Source organism: Anastrepha obliqua, chromosome 1 (assembly GCF_027943255.1).
Source record: "Anastrepha obliqua isolate idAnaObli1 chromosome 1, idAnaObli1_1.0, whole genome shotgun sequence".
Lineage (NCBI taxonomy): Eukaryota > Metazoa > Arthropoda > Insecta > Diptera > Tephritidae > Anastrepha > Anastrepha obliqua.
Window position 1 is genome coordinate 183,822,404 of NC_072892.1, and position 21,443 is coordinate 183,843,846.

At 39.2% G+C, this 21,443-nt stretch overlaps 1 protein-coding gene, 1 long non-coding RNA gene and 2 other non-coding genes across 4 annotated transcripts; all 4 read left to right on the forward strand.

Annotated features, from left to right (window-relative positions):
• The first annotated feature begins 329 nt into the window (after nt 1-329).
• On the forward strand, nt 330-1,598 carry LOC129235613 (uncharacterized). Its single transcript, XR_008581595.1, has 2 exons — nt 330-791; nt 854-1,598. It is a non-coding gene; the product is annotated as an uncharacterized LOC129235613 (long non-coding RNA).
• A 4,075-nt stretch (nt 1,599-5,673) lies between these two features.
• On the forward strand, nt 5,674-7,981 carry LOC129243684 (40S ribosomal protein S7). Its single transcript, XM_054880890.1, has 4 exons — nt 5,674-5,757; nt 6,082-6,246; nt 6,307-6,639; nt 7,788-7,981. Exons 2-4 carry the CDS (start codon nt 6,082-6,084, stop codon nt 7,869-7,871), a joined length of 582 nt encoding a protein of 193 aa, XP_054736865.1. The 5' UTR covers nt 5,674-5,757; the 3' UTR covers nt 7,872-7,981.
• Nucleotides 6,685-6,822, forward strand: LOC129236630 (small nucleolar RNA psi18S-1377). The gene has a single exon (XR_008581687.1). It is a non-coding gene; the product is annotated as a small nucleolar RNA psi18S-1377 (small nucleolar RNA).
• LOC129236631 (small nucleolar RNA psi18S-1377) lies at nt 7,112-7,249 on the forward strand. The gene has a single exon (XR_008581688.1). It is a non-coding gene; the product is annotated as a small nucleolar RNA psi18S-1377 (small nucleolar RNA).
• Nucleotides 7,982-21,443: the final 13,462 nt, after the last annotated feature.

Sequence of the window (21,443 nt, forward strand, 5' to 3'; positions counted from 1 at the left end):
TACTAGAAGATAAATGTATTACATGCTCCTTAAGTCATTTTGCTATATTTTGATTTGGTAAAACTTTCAGGTTAATATTTTTATTAACTTTTTGAGTTTTCTCATACCTCAATGTTTTGTATTACAAATACAAAAAAATTAAATCAAAATATTTTGTTGTGATTTCCTGCTATCAATACAACTTTTTGAAATAAGAGACCTTTTGGTAAAAGAAAATATTTCTTTGTCAAATTAGGGGATACAAAATTCACACTGGATTTTTTTAAAATGAAAATAAACGTTTCTAACTTTAGAATGCACCTTTCATTTACATATTTGAGGAAAATAGTATCTCTAACCATTGTTCGAGTACAGCCTTAAGTGGATGTAACTAAATTTATATTTCCCTATCAGCCAATAAGTGAATCGAAATAGCGAAAAAGTTAAAACGGGAACTCTCGCAAAATACTTCAAAATATTTACATATATCTGTACTAATGCACCTATGAATATTTTGCGCAATTCGGCACATCCAAAAGTATGTGTAATGAATATTCATAAATTCGTACACACAAAGCAGCCTCATAGAAAACAACTCAGGCTTTTTGAGCTGATCGAAGGAATGAAATCGTCAAAGTCATAGCCGTCAAATTCAAAGTTATCAAACTCACTTGAAACGTCTCAACGAGAACAGTTGCCAAATCAAATCAAACAAAATGAACTTCAACAAAGTCTTCATCTTCTTGGCTGTGATGATTGGCATTTTCGCAGGACAAACCGCAGGTTTGCTGATGCCGGTCCCCAGGAAAATCGTAAGTATTGCACATATCCCTTTACTATTTCCATTAACTGATTTCCTTTCTACTCTTGACAGAAACGTCTTCGTCCATTCAAAACGGGTATCATCATTTCAGGGCTTGCTCGTATACGGCTCCAAACCGCTATTGTTGCCGTCAGGGGTTAAAAAATAGTTGAAACATTGTATTATTGGTTATATAAAAGGTTTTCCAGTAAGAAGTGTTGTTTTAATATTAAAAAATATGCTATTTTTTATATTTCATTATAAAGAGGAAGGTACGCCGTTAATAGTGGAAAATAACAGCAGGCAAATGACCACCACGACCACGCTTACAGGACAATATCCTTTTCTATAACCGAATGGTAATGTGGCTGCCCTATGTCCTCGATAACCTCACGAATTCCGTCTTTGAGGTCTTAAATCGACCTTCTCTTTCACGTGGCCACAGAGAAACAAGTCTCAAGGTGTTAAATCACCAGATCTCGTTGGCCAATTGTGATCACCTCTTCGAGAGATAACACGGTCCGGAAACTTTCTCCGTAAAAGATCAATGGTTTCGTTGCTTGTGTGGCACATATCGCCGTCTTGTTGATAATAAACGTTGTCCAGATCAATACCATCCAATTCCAGCAATAAAAAATTGTTAATCATCTATCGATAGCGCAATCCTATTCAAAATAACACCTGTTATTGGAAAACCCTTTAGTTTATTTATTTTTGACCACAAAAATTCTTTGTTCTTCCACAGTTTGTAAAGTTACATATACTCATTACCTTGAAGAAAATAAATTATTTTACTATCATAAATTCAAAATATGTACGACTATGTTTATATAATATCGAGACATCGAGGCTGGTCCTGTTCGGGGAACAAAACAATCAAATTTGGAGTTTAAAGGTAAAAAGCTTTTAAAACTAGGCTTTATCCGTTATTGATTATATAGTGCGATAGTATTGTTGGGGCGGAACGATTCCAACTCAGGATGAAAGACCTAGACCCATATAGTAGTATCTATAAATCTGTTTGCATTCTCATTAGAAATTCACCAGGAATAATTTTGCAGAATATTTTAACCTTTATCTCTCTCACGAAAGGGTCGTTCAGACAAAATCTTTATGAACAGAACGTAGAAGTCCACAGAAAACAAATAAAAAACAAATATGGCGCGTTGAAATATGTAAGGACTTCTTTATGCTCCTTTTTAATGAACATAGCTGCTGCACTATTTTTGCGAAGACTTTACCAAAAATATACTTACCTCAGTGGTCGTTTACAAACAGTAGCTGCTGGTTAAACCATAACCAACTGCTGGCCCAACCAATTGTATCTCGATTATCTAATACTTCTTTTACTAATATTATACTTCTTTAATCTAAGGCTCAACTGTTACTTTGAGTTATATATATGTAAGTAGATATACATAGGTACTCATATGTAATCTAGTTTTAAGGTGAAATATTGTAAAATCTCGCTTATCGCTGTTGAAGAGGACACAACCAGAGAACGCTGCTGGAACTCCCCAGTGGCGAAAGAAACGGTGAAAGAACTCCTCTGCCACTCCTCGACATTGTGACCGGCCAGGTACTGTGACAAACCTTATTCTGACTTACTGAATTTTCTGAGATTTGCAAACCTCTCGGGCCACTTGATTACAACTTTTATTATTTTTTTGTCTTTAGAGTTGTAATCATAAGGCGACCAACCAAGGCACATTCATTAATGGTGTTGGCACTACACCAAAAGAACGTTTTGTAAATAGATATGTGACGACAAAAGAAAGAAGTTGAGAAAAAGAAAAGGACCAATTATGTTGCACAGCATGAAATTGGAGCTAGAAGCATACCACGATGGGGCGAATGGAACGGCTTTTCGCCGTTTTTTTTTCTGCTGGCACCCGAATGTACACGGGGAAAAAAAACAAATCAACTGGTCTTCCAATACCACCTTTAATAGGTGCCGTCTGGTATTTTACCAAAATTAAGTTCCAAGTCCTTCATCGAAATCCTCACCTTTGCGGTTTTGATACGAATTTCGTTTTAGTTTTGTTTAACTTGTCGAAATCTTGCGACAAACATCACCCGAAGGCACCTCTCAGCGATTTGATTATGTTTATGCTCGTTCTATTTGATGTTTTAAAATTTTGGGAGAAACCCAGCGTCTTGCCACTTATAAGAAGCCTTTCGAGACAAATTTTATGCCGCTAGTTGTTATCTGAAAGGATAGATAAAATGCAAAAAAATCGACTAGTGCTAATTCTACGTTACAATAAATGAATATTTAAATGGCATCTCTTATGAATACCGATTGCTACCGACCTGTACGAGTATATGAACTCAAATTTGAAAATTCCAATAAATTTGTAAAAATCCAAATAAATTCCGCTTTTCTATGCATTTGTAAGTAAAATAATTGAAAATAATTGAACTCTCTCTGAAGATAGAAAAGGAATTCGAGATAGAAAAGGAATTCCTTTGACTGGCGTGCATGAACCTCATGGGAGCTCAGCACAGTGGGCAAGAAGCGACGACCGGGATAGGTCGCATTAAAATGTCGGCAAAAACTGTATTAGTTGATCTCTCAAGGTATAAAACTTGTTTCGAATGTAATCCGAAATGTAATCTCCTCTTATGCCAAAGATGCTCACATTTCATATATTCCTGCTAGGCTCAATATTTGCAAGGTATGAAAGGCGTCTCATTATTGAACCGGCGGAAATTATAGGTACTATAGCTTGGCATGGAATCATGTGAAGACATTCGGCAAAGAGCAAATTTAATCTTGTTTTTTGTTTTTTTAATGAAACTTCTTAGGCGTCGATGGGCGTGCGAGGATGGAGGGTAAAGTTTCAAGGCCATGCAACGTTTTGGGCACTTTCGTTCCGCGAGAGAGAAAAAAGATGTAACGTAGAGGAAAAGGGGAGCGAGAGCTATACCTTATATATATCTTAGATAGACTTTTAGCTATTTTTCCTAGAAATTAGCAACCACATATATATTTTTGGTGCCTACTTTTTGGCGTTACATTTCCTTGGTGCCTACTGTTTGGGGCGTTTTTTGGTCCCAATTTGTTTTGAGTTTTTTTTTGGTGCCTACCTTTTGGCGCTTATTTCTGCTTCCTGGCTAGTGCTTGTGCGTACTATAAAGTGATATCCGTTCCGCCGTTCCGGCGTCGGATTTATTGGCATTGCCTTGCGGTAATTTGTGCCGTTGCTGCGGCCCTGGAATCGCTCCGTTTGTGCGGGTGATAAACGTTCGGAGTAGTGCGCGTTGTTGCCACGGTTTTTGTCCAGCGTTTACCCACATCGGTCGACCCTTCTCCGTTTTTCGTAAATTTTGTCTATTTGTATTCTCTGCAAATGTTGTGAATTTATTAGGATATATATTCTTTCTTTCTCTCTCTTTCTCTCTCTCTCATTTTCTCTCGGTTCTCTCCCTCTTTCTTTGTCTGCCTTGAAAGTTTCACTCCTGTTATGTGTACTACGCCACACGCACTTTTTTTGTTGAATATCTTCGATGAACCCAGTATGCCAAATAAAGCGTTCGTACTGAAGAATGGATCTAACTTGGCACGAAAAGGAAATTATATACACACGCACTTTCTTGTTACGACGTCTTCCGCATAAAAACGCAAAAATCTGCATTGGAAGCTTTATATTCATTTGTACTTTCACAATTCAAAAGCGGCACTTCGTTTTTATTAATTTGCTTAGTTTAAATGTCACAAAAGACATTCACTGAATTTTCACAGACACGTAATTTCTCCTCCTTTGACGTTACACTTGTCGAAATCGCGAAAAGTAAAGTAACGGTTTTGAGAAGACGCCCCTCAGAGAACGTTAATATTTAACGTTCTCTGCGCCCCTTCTGTATTCAATTCGCCTTGGCTTAAAGGCTGGTGCCAAGGCCAAGGCGAATTGAGTACCCTAGGTGGGGCCTTCCCAAAACAGTTACTGTATATATACGATTTTGACTAATCTGAGGTCAGGTTCCTTCCCAATGCAAGAAAAACAAAAAGCGGAAGGCGTTACCATGTATTCTATCATCCTTGTACCAAGGCGTATCTACAGAAGGGGGTGTGATTAGAATAGGGGTTTTCTTCTTCTTCAATTCACCTCTAATTTAGGAATGACGGAATGCGCGCAAAACTAATTTTGTCTATTTGTCATTCATTCTATTCTTTCCCTTGACATTCCTAATTTTAAAAATGTTTTGTTGCTCGAAAGCCGTCACGTTGTATATATTCGCCTTGGCTAGTACTAACTTCACAGCCTCGAAATTTTGCTAGCAAAGGCTGCAGATATGTAAAAAACAAATTTATGATCATCGTCCTAGAAACAATTGGTAAATTTTAATAAGAAAAGCGTTTTTAAATACACTAATGTAACTAATTGTATTCTTTTAAACATGTTTACGACATTTATTGGATAGTTTTTCGTTTTACAGTCATAGGTAAAGCAAACCTAAACAGCTCATATATAATTTTTTTTTTTTTTTGGTAATTAATTGTAAAATGTAATCAAAATCGGAATACGTTTTAGTTCATTAATATTTCCATTTATTTCGATTTGTTATAATATTCACAACAAGCAGAAAATAGGTAACCATGAGCCACATAAGAAATTTCACGCATATTTCATTGCAGTGTAGTTTGTACAAGAATGGGCGAATATTTGTTTCTATTCGCTTTGTCATTTGTATGGATTGTGATAGCCATTCCACGTTAGACGCAAACTTAGGATTGCGCTTTAGTTTGCAATTTCAGAGAACTTAAATTTTTTGGCAATTCTTTGGCCGGCAATACAACTCTGGACGACTTCGGCGTCATCTGGCGATGACCAGCTACAATCGATTCGGTTATTTCGTACTCGCTCATATTTGACATTTAACATTTGACAAACCGCAGTAAATTGAACGAGTGACGGAAGTTACTGTTCAGTGGCGTCGATACACTTCCTTTTCTGTCAAAATAGTTGACCAAGGTTGGTGTAAATTTTTAATTCCTCGCTAAATTATTTTCTCTTTTTTATATATGACGAGTGTCTTTCTAAAAAATGTCACACAAATACTTAATAATATTAACAATTGCTTCGAATTTTGTTAATTTACCTCGCGAAATGTGTACAGTGTCGAGGATGTGCAGTGATAAAATGTACGCCGGTCGGACGCTGATGCATTTAGTTGTTAAATGAGTGCTTTCATTTCGTGGCAATTGAAGCAACTCCATTCAAACATAGTTCGCTTGTGCATACAATTTCGTTGCTTTTGTGTTTTTGGTAATAGTAATTGTGACTTTATCTTTGTAGATGATCGGCAACAAGATTATCAAGCCCGGTGGCGCTGAGCCTGATGACTTTGAAAAGTCTATTGCCCAAGCTCTTTTGGAGCTGGAAGCCAACAGCGACCTGAAGCCATATCTGAGAGATTTGCACATCACTCGTGCTCGTGAGATTGAGTTCGGCACCAAGAAGGTATGTAGTGCGGAGAAACTTGTTAAGATGCTAAATGTTTATATTTTGTTATTGTTGCAGGCTGTCATTATCTACGTTCCAATCCCACAACAAAAGACGTTCCAAAAAATCCAAATCATTTTGGTTCGTGAGTTGGAGAAGAAGTTCTCTGGCAAACACGTTGTTGTAATTGGTGAACGCAAAATCCTGCCCAAACCTACCCGCAAGGCCAGGAATCCATTGAAGCAAAAGAGGCCACGTTCCCGTACTCTGACCGCTGTATACGATGCTATTCTGGAAGATTTGGTCTTCCCAGCGGAAATTGTTGGCAAACGTATTCGCGTTAAGTTGGACGGCGCCCAATTGATAAAAGTGCATTTGGACAAGAATCAACAAACTACCATTGAACACAAAGTAAGTTAGAAGCTGAAAAAGTTGAAAAGAATTCGCATCGAATTTTCGTCCCTGTGTTGTTTGCTGATTGATTGTTCAAAATCAGTGATTGTCAGACGGGACATACATTAAATTCCAATGTCTCGTTATTGTCTTCAAATCGCACACTATGCATGAAGGCATCTCCATACATTGGTAACAATCTAACAGTTAGTACTCCAATTTCAAAAAGGGCAAGTTGATCTCCAAATATGACATGCCCAGTGTATGGTTTGCAGATCGATGCGCAAAGATCAGGTATTGCCAAAAGGGACAAAAAGTTCTAATGTCAATAATACAGTGAATTAAATCAGAATATGCGCCTTTAGCTAAATTGTTGTGTTATTTATTGATCGCTTCCAAAAATGACTGTCGAAAAGAACTCAAATTAAAATTAAATTTTATTTTCATCAACGTTTATTTTATAGGCAAGGAAAGAATTTATATCGGATTTTCGTCCCTGTGTTGTTTGCTGATTGATTGTCCAAAATCAGTGATTGTCAGACGGGACATACATTAAATTCCAATGTCTCGTTATTGTCTTCAAATCGCACGCTATGCATGAAGGCATCTCCATACATTGGAAACAAACTAATGCGATCAGCGATTGTCAAAAGGGACAAAAAAGTTCTAAAGTGTCGTTATAGCCTTTCAATCGCCTATTCGGCATGAACACTTCGCCATACCTTGGAAACATGTCAATAATACAGTGAATAAAATATGAATTTGCCCTTTTAGCTAAGTTCTTAGGTTAATTATTGATCGCTTCCAAAGATCAATGATTGTCGAAAAGAACTTAAATGAATTGTAACTTTCATCAAAGCTCCTTCCCGCTTTATGTTATGGGCAAGGAAGTTTAGTTAAAGTTATGCACAGACATTAAATTTAGTTGTACAAATTATGGTCCGCCGTTTTGCCTCCCATTCGCCTTTTTTTGTAATCCGTGGCGAGTTGGGACTTCCTACATTGGCGGTAAATTAAAAGCTTCGTCCGAAATATTGTTGCACTGTTTTATGTCAACAGTAAAGGTTTGTTGAAGCTGACATTATAATACACTGAATTTTAAAAATGTTTGAACTCAATTTTAAAATACTGAACTAAAACTGAACTTTTATTTTTCGCTTTTTCAGGTTGACACCTTCACATCAGTGTACAAAAAACTCACCGGTCGGGATGTAACTTTCGAATTCCCAGACAACTTCTTGAACGTTTAATTTTTTAGTCGATCTAAAAAAGGGGGAAATATTAAATAGATCCGGAAGCAGATATGCTATTCGCAACATATTTGAAAAAAAGTAACAAGTAATAAAATTTTTAAAAGAAACTATCGAGTCAGACTTTCTAAATTGTTTCGGCTTATATTCCATGACACTTGGACAAAAATGCAGGTTTGAAATATGAGGAGTGAAGATGTATTGTTAGCAATTTCCGATTTTGTCCAGAAAAGAATGCATGTTTGTGCAATTTTAAAGTATAAAGTGGTATATTAATAGTAAATTGTTCCTAACGATGCCAACTAGAACATGTGGTTCTGCGGATTAAACATTCACATGGCAGCCGGTTCTACGTTACCGGAATGGCTCGGGTTTTTCCCTACCAAAAGCTGCCGCCCCAGTAAACTAGCCCTGTCTAGTGAACCGTTTACCACAGAAAAGTTTTCTTTTCGGAATGAAAAACCCTTAAATCTGGTACAACAATCGTACCAAGAAGAATGGAGCTAAACTTTGGTACAAATGCTTTGTGAAAAATAAAAATATCTATATTTATAACACAGGATTAGCTAAAAGATTTGTTTAAACCTCACATAATTACATGCACGCTTTATTTAGTAATTGGTGGAATGGCACAGTATCCATAAATTGGTGATTTTAAAATGCATGTCTTTTTAAGTGCCGCATAATTTACATTTAATTGGTGCCCGTTGGAATTTGCAGGATCTCGCTGTGGAAAGTCTCGATTTGATCGTACCGTTCTATTTTTCGCGACCAACCGGCGTTAGACCCAAGGAACGTTCTATTTGGACCGGATGAAATCAAAGCAAAGTGAATATCTATGGCAGCAATCTAAATTGACAGTTGCAGCAACTCATAAGTTAAGTGTGTCTGGGTCCATTCTAGATGGGTAAAACTTTGTTTTGTTGTTTTTTTTTTTTTTGTTTTTGAAAATCAGGAAGTGTTTTCGCACACGGTTTGTATCGTCACAGCTACTCGTTTGTTTTTGATTTTCAGTGTTAGTATCTTTTGAGTATTCACAGAAATGTATTTTTGAAAACAAACTATAAATGAGCTTAACCACTACAGAGTTTTCAATCGTTTTGTAAATGCTAGGATTTGTCTGCTATAATTTCAAGATTGCTTTGTAGGAAAGACAAAGAGACGTTCCTACAACAGTCGATTCTGCGTATCCAGAAGGACCCAAATTTATATCCGGCCAAGGAGTGTCACTCCAGCAGCATTCCCTGTTGTTGTTTTTTTTGTTGTTTTTAACAGCGTAGCTAGCCCTGTCAGTGCAGGTATATCATCTGTCGTCTTCGTCTAGCTCATCTAGGGGTAGGCCCAGGAAACATGCTGTTTCGACAGGTTGGGTCCAGAGGGAGAGGGGGGTTAGATGAGTCTGTTTGAGGGGGCATGTGAAGAGGTGGTTAGTGTCGTGCGGGGTCCCTTCACATGCCGGACATGTGTTTGGTATGTCGGGGTCAATTCTGGATAGGTAGGAGTTTAACCTGCTACAATATCCAGAACGTAATTGTGCCAATGTTACACGAGTCTCACGGGGAAGCTGGAGCTCTTCATCTGCAATAGGTGGTGGTTGGACTCCGATTACGGCATTCACAGGACGGGAGTTCATGAAGGTGGTAACGGTCTCCCGGTGAATGTCGTTTATTGACTGTCTGAATACTGTCCTGTCCAGTAGGTCTCGGTTAGTTTTGTCCTGGAGTTCGTCAGCGTAGTCGAGGAGATGTCTCCTGACGTGCCTGGGAGGCGGCTCGGGCTCAAGCAGGTGTCTGCAGGGGTGAAACCTGCGGTAACACCCCAGCAGGAACTGCTTGCTGAGCAATTTGTTGTGCTCCGCAACTGGGAGCATTTGCGCCTCGTTGTGCAGGTGTTGTATGGGTGACATCAGGAGGCACCCGGTCGCTGTCCGAATGGCGGTATTCTGACAAGTCTGCAGCTTTGTCCACTGCGAATCACTAGTACCAGGCGACCAGACAGGCGCAGCATAGTTTAGAACCGGCCGGCCAATTGCCTTAAATGTCGAAAGCAACAGTTCTTTGTCCTTGCCCCAAGTGCTGCCGGCCAGCGATTTGAGGACCTTGTTGCGATTTTGGACTTTAGTGGCAATTGCGGTTGTGTGCGCAGAGAAGGAGAGCAAGCTGTCAAAGGTTACACCCAAAATTTTGGGGTTATTCACAGTCGGAATTGGTGTGTCATCGACTTTTACCTTAAGGGACAGCTTGACCTCCTTTGTCCAGGTGGTGAAAAGGGTCGCCGTGGACTTGGTGGGGGAAAGTTGGAGATTCCTCGCAGTGAAAAAGCGAGAAAGGTCGGCGAGGTAGTCGTTCACTTTGGAACACAGGCCATCGATGTCATTGCCCGACGCCATTATCGTGCAATCGTCAGCGTATGAGATCAGGGAAACTCCCGCTGGTGGTTGGGGGAGCTTCGAGATGTAGAAGTTAAAAAGCAAGGGTGAAAGGACACCACCCTGCGGTACGCCTTGCTTAATCTTCCTCTGCTTTGACATTTGATCTCGAAAAATCACTGACGACTGCCGACCGCTCAGGTAGTTCGCGGACCACCTCTTCAGCCCTGGCGGGAGTGTCGACTGATAAATATCATCTAGTAGCGTGGAATGGCTGACTGTATCGAAAGCCTTCTTTAGGTCCAACGCTACTAGGACAGTCCTCTCGCAGGGGCGGTTTTGGTTAAGCCCGCGATTTATCTGGGCGTTTATGGCGGTGAGTGCCGTGGTGGTGCTGTGCACTCGTCGGAATCCGTGCTGATGTGGGGCTGGGGCCAGGTGTGTCGTGAAGAGTGGGAGTAGGAGGGCCTCAAGTGTCTTCACTACTGGGGAAAGGAGAGTTATCGGCCGATAAGACTCCCCTTGGTTGGCGGGTTTCCCAGGTTTCAATAGTGGGACCACTCTCCCTGCTTTCCACTTGTCAGGGATGATGAGAGTGGCCAGAGACAAATTGAAGACCCTTGTGAGATATCCTACTCCCAGGGGTCCCAGATGTTTCAGCATCAGCGCGTTAAGTCCGTCAGGGCCAATGGCTTTCGATGTTTTCGATTTGTTGATGGCCCCCTGAACCTCATCACCGGAGAAGGTAAGTGGCGCACTGTCGTTCGTCAGTTTGTGCAGCCTTCTGGTAACACGACGTTTGGTTCTGTCGCCCGGAGGATGCAGTGTGAACAGCCGGCTAAAATAGCTCGCGCATCGCTTCGGGTCCGACGAAGTACAACCGTTGAAGGTGATTGCCACCTTGTCGTTGTGTTTCGTCGGGTTCGACAGGGACCTAACGGTGGTCCAGAGCTTACCCACTCCGGAGGTGAGGTTACAAGTCTTCAAGTGCTCAACCCATTTAGTCCGCTTGTGTTGATCTACCAGTTGCCGGATCTCCAAATTGAGATCCCTTATGCGGGGATCCCCGGGATCGGCCTGGCGTAGGTGGTCACGCTCGGTTGCTAAACTGGCTGCTTCTGCTGGGAAGTGAGGACGTATGTCCTTATAACATCCAGCTGGGATGAAGCGAGCCGCAGCAGCAGTGAGCACCTTGCGGAATGCGCGTTCGCCAACGCGCACATCAGTGGGGATGGGAAGAGCGGCGAAGGTGTCCTCGGTGAATTCCGTGAAGCCGGCCCAATTAGCTTTTTTAAAGTTAAAATAGGACCGGTGATTCGCGGAAACGAAATCGGCAGGTCTCTCGATCGAGATGATAATGGGCAAGTGGTCTGATGCAAGCGATAGCATAGGTCGCCACGTTATGCTATTTATCAGACCAGCGCTAGCAATTGTTAGGTCAGGCGAGCTGCTGCAATTGCCCACTACCCTGGTGGGGGCGTCGTCGTTTACTGTGCTGAATGTCGAGTCGTCTATCTGCTCTGCCAATTGCTGTCCCCTACGATCATTTGGCAGGCTTGAATGCCAAAGATCGTGATGCGCATTAAAGTCGCCTACTACCAATCGGTTTTCACCTCTGAGGAGCGCACCTATATCAGGGTGATATCCAGCCGGGCAGCAGGTGACAGGGGGTATATATATATTAAATATTTCGAGCTCGGAATCGCCTGACCGGACAGCTATGCCTTGACATTCTAAGGTGCTGTCCCTGCGGTCGGTTCCTTCATCGATAAGACGATACTGCACAGTGTGGTGGACTATAAACGCTAGGCCACCACCATTGTCTCGCTCGCGATCACGTCTGTGCACGTTATAGCCATCCCTGGTGATCAGAGATGACCTAGCGTGCAACTTTGTTTCCTGGACCGCAGCTATCTTGATACTGTGCCGATTCATGAAGTCGACTATCTCGTCGACCTTACTCGTAAGTCCGTTGCAGTTTAGCTGGAGAAGCTTGAAGCTTCTCGGTGAGGTCAGTGTAATCCGGGGGGTGAGGGACGCGTGGTGTTGTCTGCGTTGGGCCTGCTGCGCAATCCACTGTGGCTGTTGCGGCCTGATGGTGGTGGGCGGCCGCGCCTCCGAGGGCGGTTGTGGGTGCAGAGCTCTGCAGCAGGGGGCAACGTAGGCAGTTGTCCACTCACGGGTGGTGCGCAGGCCGGAACATCTCCGAAAATGGCACCAGCCATTGCAGGAATTGCACTGGACTGTTACCAGATTCCGAGGTATTACGACCTGACACACGGAACAGACTGTGCGGGGGACCAGGAGCTGCTGGTTTGTCCCCGCACTGGGGTTGGAGCTGGAAGGGAGGGGAGGGGTTGAAGGGGAGTTGTGTTGCTCCGATAGGCTCCTCACCGTGGAGGTGTGGGTTGTGGTGGCGGTTGGTATTGCCGGCCTATCAGGGGGTGTGCTAGCCGTGGAGGCATCAGACGCTTGTTGGCGGGAGCAACACGTGGCCACATACCGTGTGGTCCACTCCCTGTGTGACTTAAGGCCTGAGCAGGTCTTAAGGTGGCTCCACCCGTTGCACTTATTGCACCTAACCGAGGTGGAGTTCGGGTGGAGCCGTTGATGGCAGACGCAGCAGTAGAATACCTCTGGCCCAGGGTTGGATTCAACTCCAGCCCTGAGGAGAAGTATTTGGAGCAGGTTTGCTGCGAGAGTTTGCTCCTGTGACGTAAGAGTTTGGTTGATATACGGTGCACTAGACAGGGCTAGTGTACTGGGGCGGCAGCCCTTGGTCGGGAAAAACCCGAGTCATTCCGGTAACGTAGAACCGGCTGCCATGGGAATGTATGTGATTCCTTCAGCATTCCCTGTATGTGATATATGCTGAAGGAACCCCTAAACTTCTCCTATGGACGCCGCTTTGAAAGGCAGTAATCTTTCTGGCAACTATTAGCATGACCCGTAATGGTCCTGCTATACTCAGTTTTTGATCTTACAAAGCTTTTACAGAACTTCATGGTGGAACTTCAAGGAACTTAATACTTTTCGCCTGCTTAATTATCACACTGTTAAAATTATTGTTCAGAGTTTTACGATTACTCTGTGCAACATGTTGCATTTCTTAAGATTAAAGGACATATTTAACGCATTTGCCACAAATTTAAAACCTCGAACTTTATAATTTAGATTGGCCTCAGCAAAATCAAAATTTCTATGATATGAGGCAATAACAAAATCAACTTCAAATTGATAGATGGAGGTACAGTAGTTCTGAATACCATGCAACATAGCCGTATAGACATTAAAAAGAATTGGAGATAAACCTTAGGGCAAGCCATTATTTACAACAACAGTACCAATTTTCTACTGGATTGGAAATTCGCAATCCAGGAATCTGCGCCATTTTCCTGAGTAAAACAACGTAATTAAGTCAATTTAACCTTTTATGTATGCATGTAAATTGCGCGAGGATAACTTGGGTCCCACGTGGCACCTTGAGCTCTTTGCCATCTGTGGTGGGAAATGACACCACCCCGCGGCACTATGCCTTATCCTCCTCTGTTTGGTTTTATCTCGAAGGTAGTTCTTTAACCACTTCTTCAGTTCTTGGGTATGTGTGGAGTTCTCGATTTCGACTAGTGGCGCTGCGTAGTTAACAGTATCGAAAGTCTTTGACAAATCTTAAGCTACTAGGACCTTTTTGGTTTTTACTACTTTTTTTCCTTTTCATTACACGATTTTCGGTCTTATCCATAGTAGGATGCAGTAGATTTTATTTCTTTATTTACATAGATAAATGGTAATAACCTCACTGCCTAGATTTATAGGGTTACATAAGAAAAACCTAAAAGCTGAAATTAAATAGATAGTTTATTTGACAAACAAAAACTCAAAGTGACTTAAACAGAGACTTTGGTTTCGCAAAATCTCGATCAAGATATCTAGAACGCCGATTAAACTCTTCAAGTCTTCTTGTAACAGGGGCGAAATTAAGGTAATTAGATCTGAGAACTTCAACATAAAATAGATAAAAAGAGCGAAGCACTATATGAGGAACATCTAGTAGATCTGAACAGTCAATGGTGCCGGATATTAAATTGTATGTAAACATGAAGCTTTGAACAAGTCGTCGGATCTCAGGTGATAAAACATTGCTAGGCTGTAGGATGGCAAGGGACTATCAAAGTGTAGAGGTTGAAAACAAAACGTACAAACTTGAGTTGAACTATTTCAATTCGAAGAGAATATGAGGAATACATCGGATTTCTGACGACGGGGCCATACTCCAACTTCGAACGGGCTAGAGCATTATGGAAGATTTTTCTAATGTATGGATCTTTAAAATCGCAAATTTTCGGCTGAAAGAGCACGCATTTCTCTTCAGGGGAGACAAAAAAAATGTGATTGCGGAAAATTTGAAAACCGAAGGTGATTGCAACACTATCTGGTTGGACCAGAACCAGAACTCTTAATAAAGGCTCCCAACCTCCTTTTAAAGCGCAGTAAGAACAGCAACGAATTCAGAAATGTCAAGGCCAGAATTATTGAGTAGCTCATCTGCAGCCTCCAAACTAAATCCGCCAGGAAAGCAAGCCCAAATCAGACAAATTAAAGATATTTTTACTCTTAGGGACCAGGAAAGGTTTTTTTATTCGAAAAGTGCAAAAGTGTTGGTTAATAATAAAGCAACATAAAGTAACAAATTTTTTTATCAGATCAATGCAAAATTCTATGTTTTAATTGTTTTGTAAAATTTCACCAAATTCGTAAGTTTTCCCATTATGTTTTAATGTCTCAATTCATATTGTTATCATATCGCCTCCTTTACCAATGAATTTGGTGCAGCGGTCGGGGTGTGATAACAGGGGTTCATGCCACCATTTTCTGCGTGAGTTGGTTGCTCGCTAAGTCAAACATGCATTGTTTGTGCTTCGGTACTTCTTGGGCTGTAATTTGCATACGAAAACGCGTTTAATTAAGCTCTCTTTTCTTTCTTAAATGCTATTCACCAGTGTTGGTTTTTTTTTACAAGGACTTGCATATGTGTAATTTTTCATCTAACGGGGTATCAGTTTTCAAAGGGTTATTACTACGTATAAATGTGTGTGGATGAATGTGTGCCTGATTGTAGGTATGTTTACATACGTAATTGTATTTACACACATGGGTACGTATGTATGTAGAGACGTTCGAACCTTCATTTTTCGCTTTGCTGCACTTCATTCACAAAAATGTTCACCTTGTTGCTTCATTAAGAAGATGGTGTTGTTGTTGTTGTAGCAGCATACACAGTCCCCATACATATACGGGGAATAAAAAAGAGAAATAAAAGGTGGTGTTGTTGTTGCCTAGTTGGCGGCTTTTTGCGTAATTTTATTCACGTGCATACATACATACATATGTAGATGGTTTTCCCGGTTAATCCTTCACGAGTCTGTATATTTGTGGCGACCAAAATTAATTGTTGTAAGGGAAATGTGTCACTGTTTGTCTTTTGTTTAATTTGAATTAGAAGTAACACATGCATTTATTTAATTTGGTAAGCATGTGCGTACACAACTTCTCAATTAAAATTTCGATTTAAGGCATAGAAAATTATATAATATTTGCATACGTACGTATGTACCTCGTAATGCCTATTCGTACCTTTTCTGGTGAAATAGGTCTTTGGTCTAATACTATTGCATCAATTCGGTGCCGTGCTAGGAATCATTTCGGAAATTGAGAGACAGTATCAAGACCGAATCTCATTCAAAATGGCCGGTGCCTCATGAATTAGGTTCGAGTAATGATGAAACGATAATCTGATTTTCCATTTAATGAAAGTAAGTTTTTGTGCCACTTTGGAGATAACATTAAATATAAATTATTGAAATTAGGCCAACTAGTCGTAGAAAGCTTCATAAATTTTATACTATTTTTCTATTCTATCGACCATTGCACTGCGGGTAGCCGCGCTAGCTAATTAAAATCCATCAATCAAAATTCCAGTTTCAAAACTACATAAATCGGGATGTAGGAAATACACAGATCTCTTATCTCATATGCCGAAATTAGTTCGAGCTATCAGAAATTGAATGAATTAGAGTACAATTAACCCTTTGCGGTCATTTTAATATTTTTTTTTTCGATAGCAGAAAATCGCCCAACACGCAAAACACTTGCCTTATTTATGCCCCTCAGAAGCAAACTAAACAAGCTATTTTGCCAAAGCCGTGAACATATTTTCGAGACGAGTGTACCAACATAAAAAAATAATAATCAAAGTCGAGTGTACATAGCCCGCAAAATTAGAATATTCGTCTTATTTTTTGTATACAGCTCCTTTACATATATACATTAAAGTTCTAGTTCCCTGGGCCTTGCTTGACAGCTGTACCAGTTGTCCTATCTGCAGAAGGACACCAGACAATTTCGCGAACTATGTGGAAACAGCTGATAGAAAAAGTTTGAGTTCAACTATATGCGGTGATAGCAGCGGACTAGCTGATTTTTTTCTTGCTCTTTGGTGGTTTCAATGGCAATATGATCCGCTTTTTTGTTGTTTCGCTTGCTTGTTTACATTCCCATTGGTATTCCTTGATTTTGACATTCGAACCTTCAAGTTGTGAAACCCAAATACGTGAAAAAAGGAAGCATGCAATTTTTGTATTAATACCAGAGAACATAAATTCACTTGTTACCGTGGGAACGTAGCATTAGTAGTAGTTCAGTATTCAGGTACAATAATTTATTTTTCATTGCACTTGAGGAGTCTTGTGAGAGGTGAATGAAACGTCAGTGCACACCCTGTGGAGATACTTAAGGGTCATCCACATACATATTTGCGTTGCTGTTGGCATTGCTTTGCTTTGATGGTGTGGGGGAATAAAACTCCACATATACTTTTATATAAAAATTAACACGCTTTATTTCCAATAAAACTCAAGATTAAGATGAATATATTAATTTGTAACAGAACTCTAATTTTTATGTGTCTTGTAGTTGAAAGAACGCTTCTCGAATAATCTAATTCTTCGAATTCATAACGACGTTAAATTCCGTTGAATAGTGAATAAAAATGAATAATGAATAATGAAATCAGTGTGGCCACACTGATAGGTATAGGTGTGTTCCCGTACGACACTTTCATCTGTGTTCCCACAATGGCATATAGAGAACTTATGAAATTAAACTAACAAATTATAGTCTTAAATTCCCTGGTGTTTGCTACAATGAATGCTTTGACAACAAACGCGTTTAGCTACAATTTTGTTTTTCATTAAATTTATCCTAACCCGTATTTTATTTTAAAGTAATAATCAGCGGCCGCCGTAGCTGAATGATTGGTGCGTGACTACCATTCGGAATTTACAGAGAGAACGTTGGTTCGAATCTCGGTGAAAGACCAAAATTTAAGAAAAAGTTTTTTTCTAATAGCGGTCGCACTTCGGCAGGTAATGACAAGCCTCCTCGGTTTGAAACTGTAGATCCCTTCATTTGTGGAACAACATCAAGAAACACGCCGCAAATAGGAGGAGGAGCTCGGCCAAACACCCAAAAAGGGTGTACGCGCCAGTTATATATATGTATATATAATAAAAGTTAAAATGCCAAATTTCATAGTTAAAATAAATTTATTTATTGTATCAACTGATTGGCAAAGTTGAGCGTTGCCTAACTTCATGTCGATTATAAAAACAAATGCATGTATTTCAGTTGTATTAGTAGATATATTTTACAAGCTTTCCTATGGATTCATAAACGTCAGAAGAATTTTTATAATTAATATAACTCTTGTTTGTAATAACCCTTTCGATTAATTTAAAGGCTAAATATAATTAATTTTGGAGCTAATTACTTGGGTTCTATAGATTTTGCTAAACAAAAGTGAATAGGAAAAACTCAGTATTTATTTCCCTTATTTTCTCAGTTGAAACCTTATTGGTACCAGTTGGTTTTATTTTAGTTTTAACGTTACGGAATATACAAACTTTAAAGACTCAAAATTAGGCATTAAAATTAAAATTCACTCTATTCCATTTTAAAATTTACAGTCAAATCTTCAAAAAATTGTTCAACTCCAAAAGTAATTCTTAGTTTTCACTTCCAATGCTCCACACTAAAGAATAATACCAATATTAATCATTTGCCACAAATTTGAGCCCACAATCAAGCAACGAGAGAGAATACAATTTGTCCCTCACGACGATTTAACGCCAGGGGTAATTTTTTTTTTAATTTTAAGCAACACTTTCAAAGGTGATTTTCAAAATTAGGCGCTGGTAACTCAGGCTAAATGCGGCAATCGGTTACCAAGTTATAATGGTACGAACACATCGAAAACAGCCTCCGCTGACGACATGGCTTAATATTTTATGCAATTTCCAAACGCTTATTCAATGGCGACTTGTTTTAAATATAGCATTAAATCCATTCAACTAATAATACTTGTTGAATTAATGCACTTCGGAGTTTTCCATTTCAATTAAAATGAATTATTTCGCTTATAGGCATTTTGAGAAATCCCCTTCGGTGAGGTTATTTGCCCAAGAAAACTCCTCTTCCTCACATGTATCTTCCTCCTTGATGTTGGGAATTTGAGAGTGCAATTTATGGCAGATGTATCCTGGCAGGTTCTCCAAAGCGCCGTGCTCCAAGCAGTACAATCAACACAGCTGCAGCAAATTAATCATCTGAAACAAAAAACTTAAAGTTGCAGTAACAATAAGTAAAAACTAGAAAGTATTGTAAATTAAGTTTTCTTAGTATCTTAGGTTTTATGGGTAAGTGGAAAAAGCCTGTGTTTTCCGACTTCGATTATCACATGATAAAATGTTATAACTGTTGTTAGTGATCTGGGTGGAGCAAATGTGTACTGAGTTGGGAGTTTATTAGTATTATTATTTATTAGTTTAGCCCATTTTTTATGTAAAAATACTTAAAATTCAAGTTCGCTGAGGTTGGTTTTGAGGCTTTTAAATATTTTAGGCTCGGCAAGCAAAGCTTACCATTTGAACAGATATTAAAATAGAAGAAAACGTACGATTCTTATTCAGTTGCTTTAGCCGCTGGAAAGCAGAAACCCTATTTTCATGCAAGTAGATAAATGTCAAACGGTTTGTTTACAAAATTCTGAAACTCTTAACTATGAATTATTGATTGGGTATCAAACAAAATTTCTGAAAACAAAATCATCAAAGCACTCCCTAGTTAGAAATTGGAAGCCCGAAACCTTATGTGTATTTTAATTAATTTGTTGAAAATTGATGAAATCATTAAAAAATATTGTTTCAAACATTGACGGCTTTTTTGTGAAAAAATATTTTGTATTCTTTTTTTCAGCAAACATTTTTGTTTGCAAATGTAAGATTGCTTACAGTTTGCTTTACAGTTTTCACGAATTTGTTAGAAGTGGTGTAGTTTCAACAGAGAACGTAAATTCGTTCGTAAATTCATTTACGTTCTCTGGTTTCAATGCCGCCAGGCACTCCTATTGGTATGGAAAGTAAGTATCGAAGTATGTCAAAAGTATCGAAGCAAAGTATTGGTGTTACAAAAGTATCGAAACTCATTATAAAATTCGGCAAAAATTACTTGAAACCAGGACTGATCTTAAAACTTCTGGAAATTATTAAATTAAGCTGTTACCATCACACACTCTACTTTACTACTTTCTGAAGGAATGGAAATGCGCCTTGTAAAACTGTCCCGTGTAAATGCCAATTTACGAGTTGAGGCAACAAATGTTGGCCTGTACGAATGCGATCTAATGAATTGAAAATTTGCCAAATATCAGAAAAGAGAGTTGGCAGCATTGAAAATAGTGAGTTACCCTTTGAACAGAATCGCAGCAGACAGAATTCGTTTTTTCGTAACAATGATCTTTACGAGTTGGTTTATAAATATAGCAAACGCAAAGATTCCACTACAAAATTAATTTTATAGTAACCACAAAATGTCAGCTGAAGACTCTTTTCGCAATAATGTTTTTTGTCCCCGTCGCAATTGTCTTTAACTGCCCGAATTTTTCTATTTATCAGCTGATCACTACTCGTCAACCCGTCGTGAGGTAAACTATACTCGCTAGTGGCAAATCTTGTCCGATTACTTTGTTGTTGCTTTTACATGCACGATTTTCGTAAAATGAGCAGAGTCCAGAGATAGCGAGCAGAGAAGTGGTTCTTGTTGCTAAACCACAGCATGATTCATGTATTTTCAAAATTAAAAATTTTTGGAAAGGTATAAAGGTAAGTAAATTCTTAAGCCTCGCACTCGCTATCCACTTGAGCACTTTCATGAAGGATTCGCGTATAAAAAGTATTGATGAGTACTTGAACAAAGTAGCATGTAATTTATCGTAGTTACCGGTATCGGAACAACACTAGCCAGAAGAAAAACGTCCGACTACATTCTGCTACATCTTACTGAGAGAGAGACTCTCTTACTTACTCTCAAAAAAGCAACTAAATCATACGAAACCTGAAAATCGCACTCTTTCTAACGCGTCTTTCATGTCATTAATTTGTATAGGCATCTTAGCACCGAACCTCCGAACAAAATTAATTTTATATGTTCCCTATTTGTATTAAAAAACTGATGACGAAAACTGTTGTAGCGAATTCATACAAAAACAACAATGAAAATCTGATTCTTAGCGTAATTTGCTAACAGTTTATTTTTTTATTTCATACAACCGTAGGTTATTTTTACAATGATTGACTTAAGAATAGCTTACCTAATTAAATCCTAAATAAAAGAATTAACAATAAAATAAAAATTTTAATTATAGTTGGTAGTAAAAAATTTAAGTTATAGAAGGCATTACAGAAAAAAGTGAAAGATAAAAAAAATAGTAGTAGTGGTATATACCATAAATAATTAATAATTACGTACAAAAGGTGTTATTGGATATTAACTTTATTTTCGATTGGTGTGGGTGACTTATAAACCATCATCATAAGGCTCATGGGGTTAAGTTTGCTTTTCTTATTTTTTCTGAAATTAAAATCATTCGCGGAGGTCAAGTAAAATTACATAAATTACATAATATTAAGAGGCTAATAAATCGGGGAATGTTTGCTAACGCGCAGAGTTAGTGGGCGTCGAAAATTAGAGTGAGTATTCGATACATCCACATGCACGTCACATATAATATATGGATATGTATATACACTTACGTTCCTCCCTTTTAACATTCACTGACCGGCGGAGCGTATACATAACTTTAACTTCCA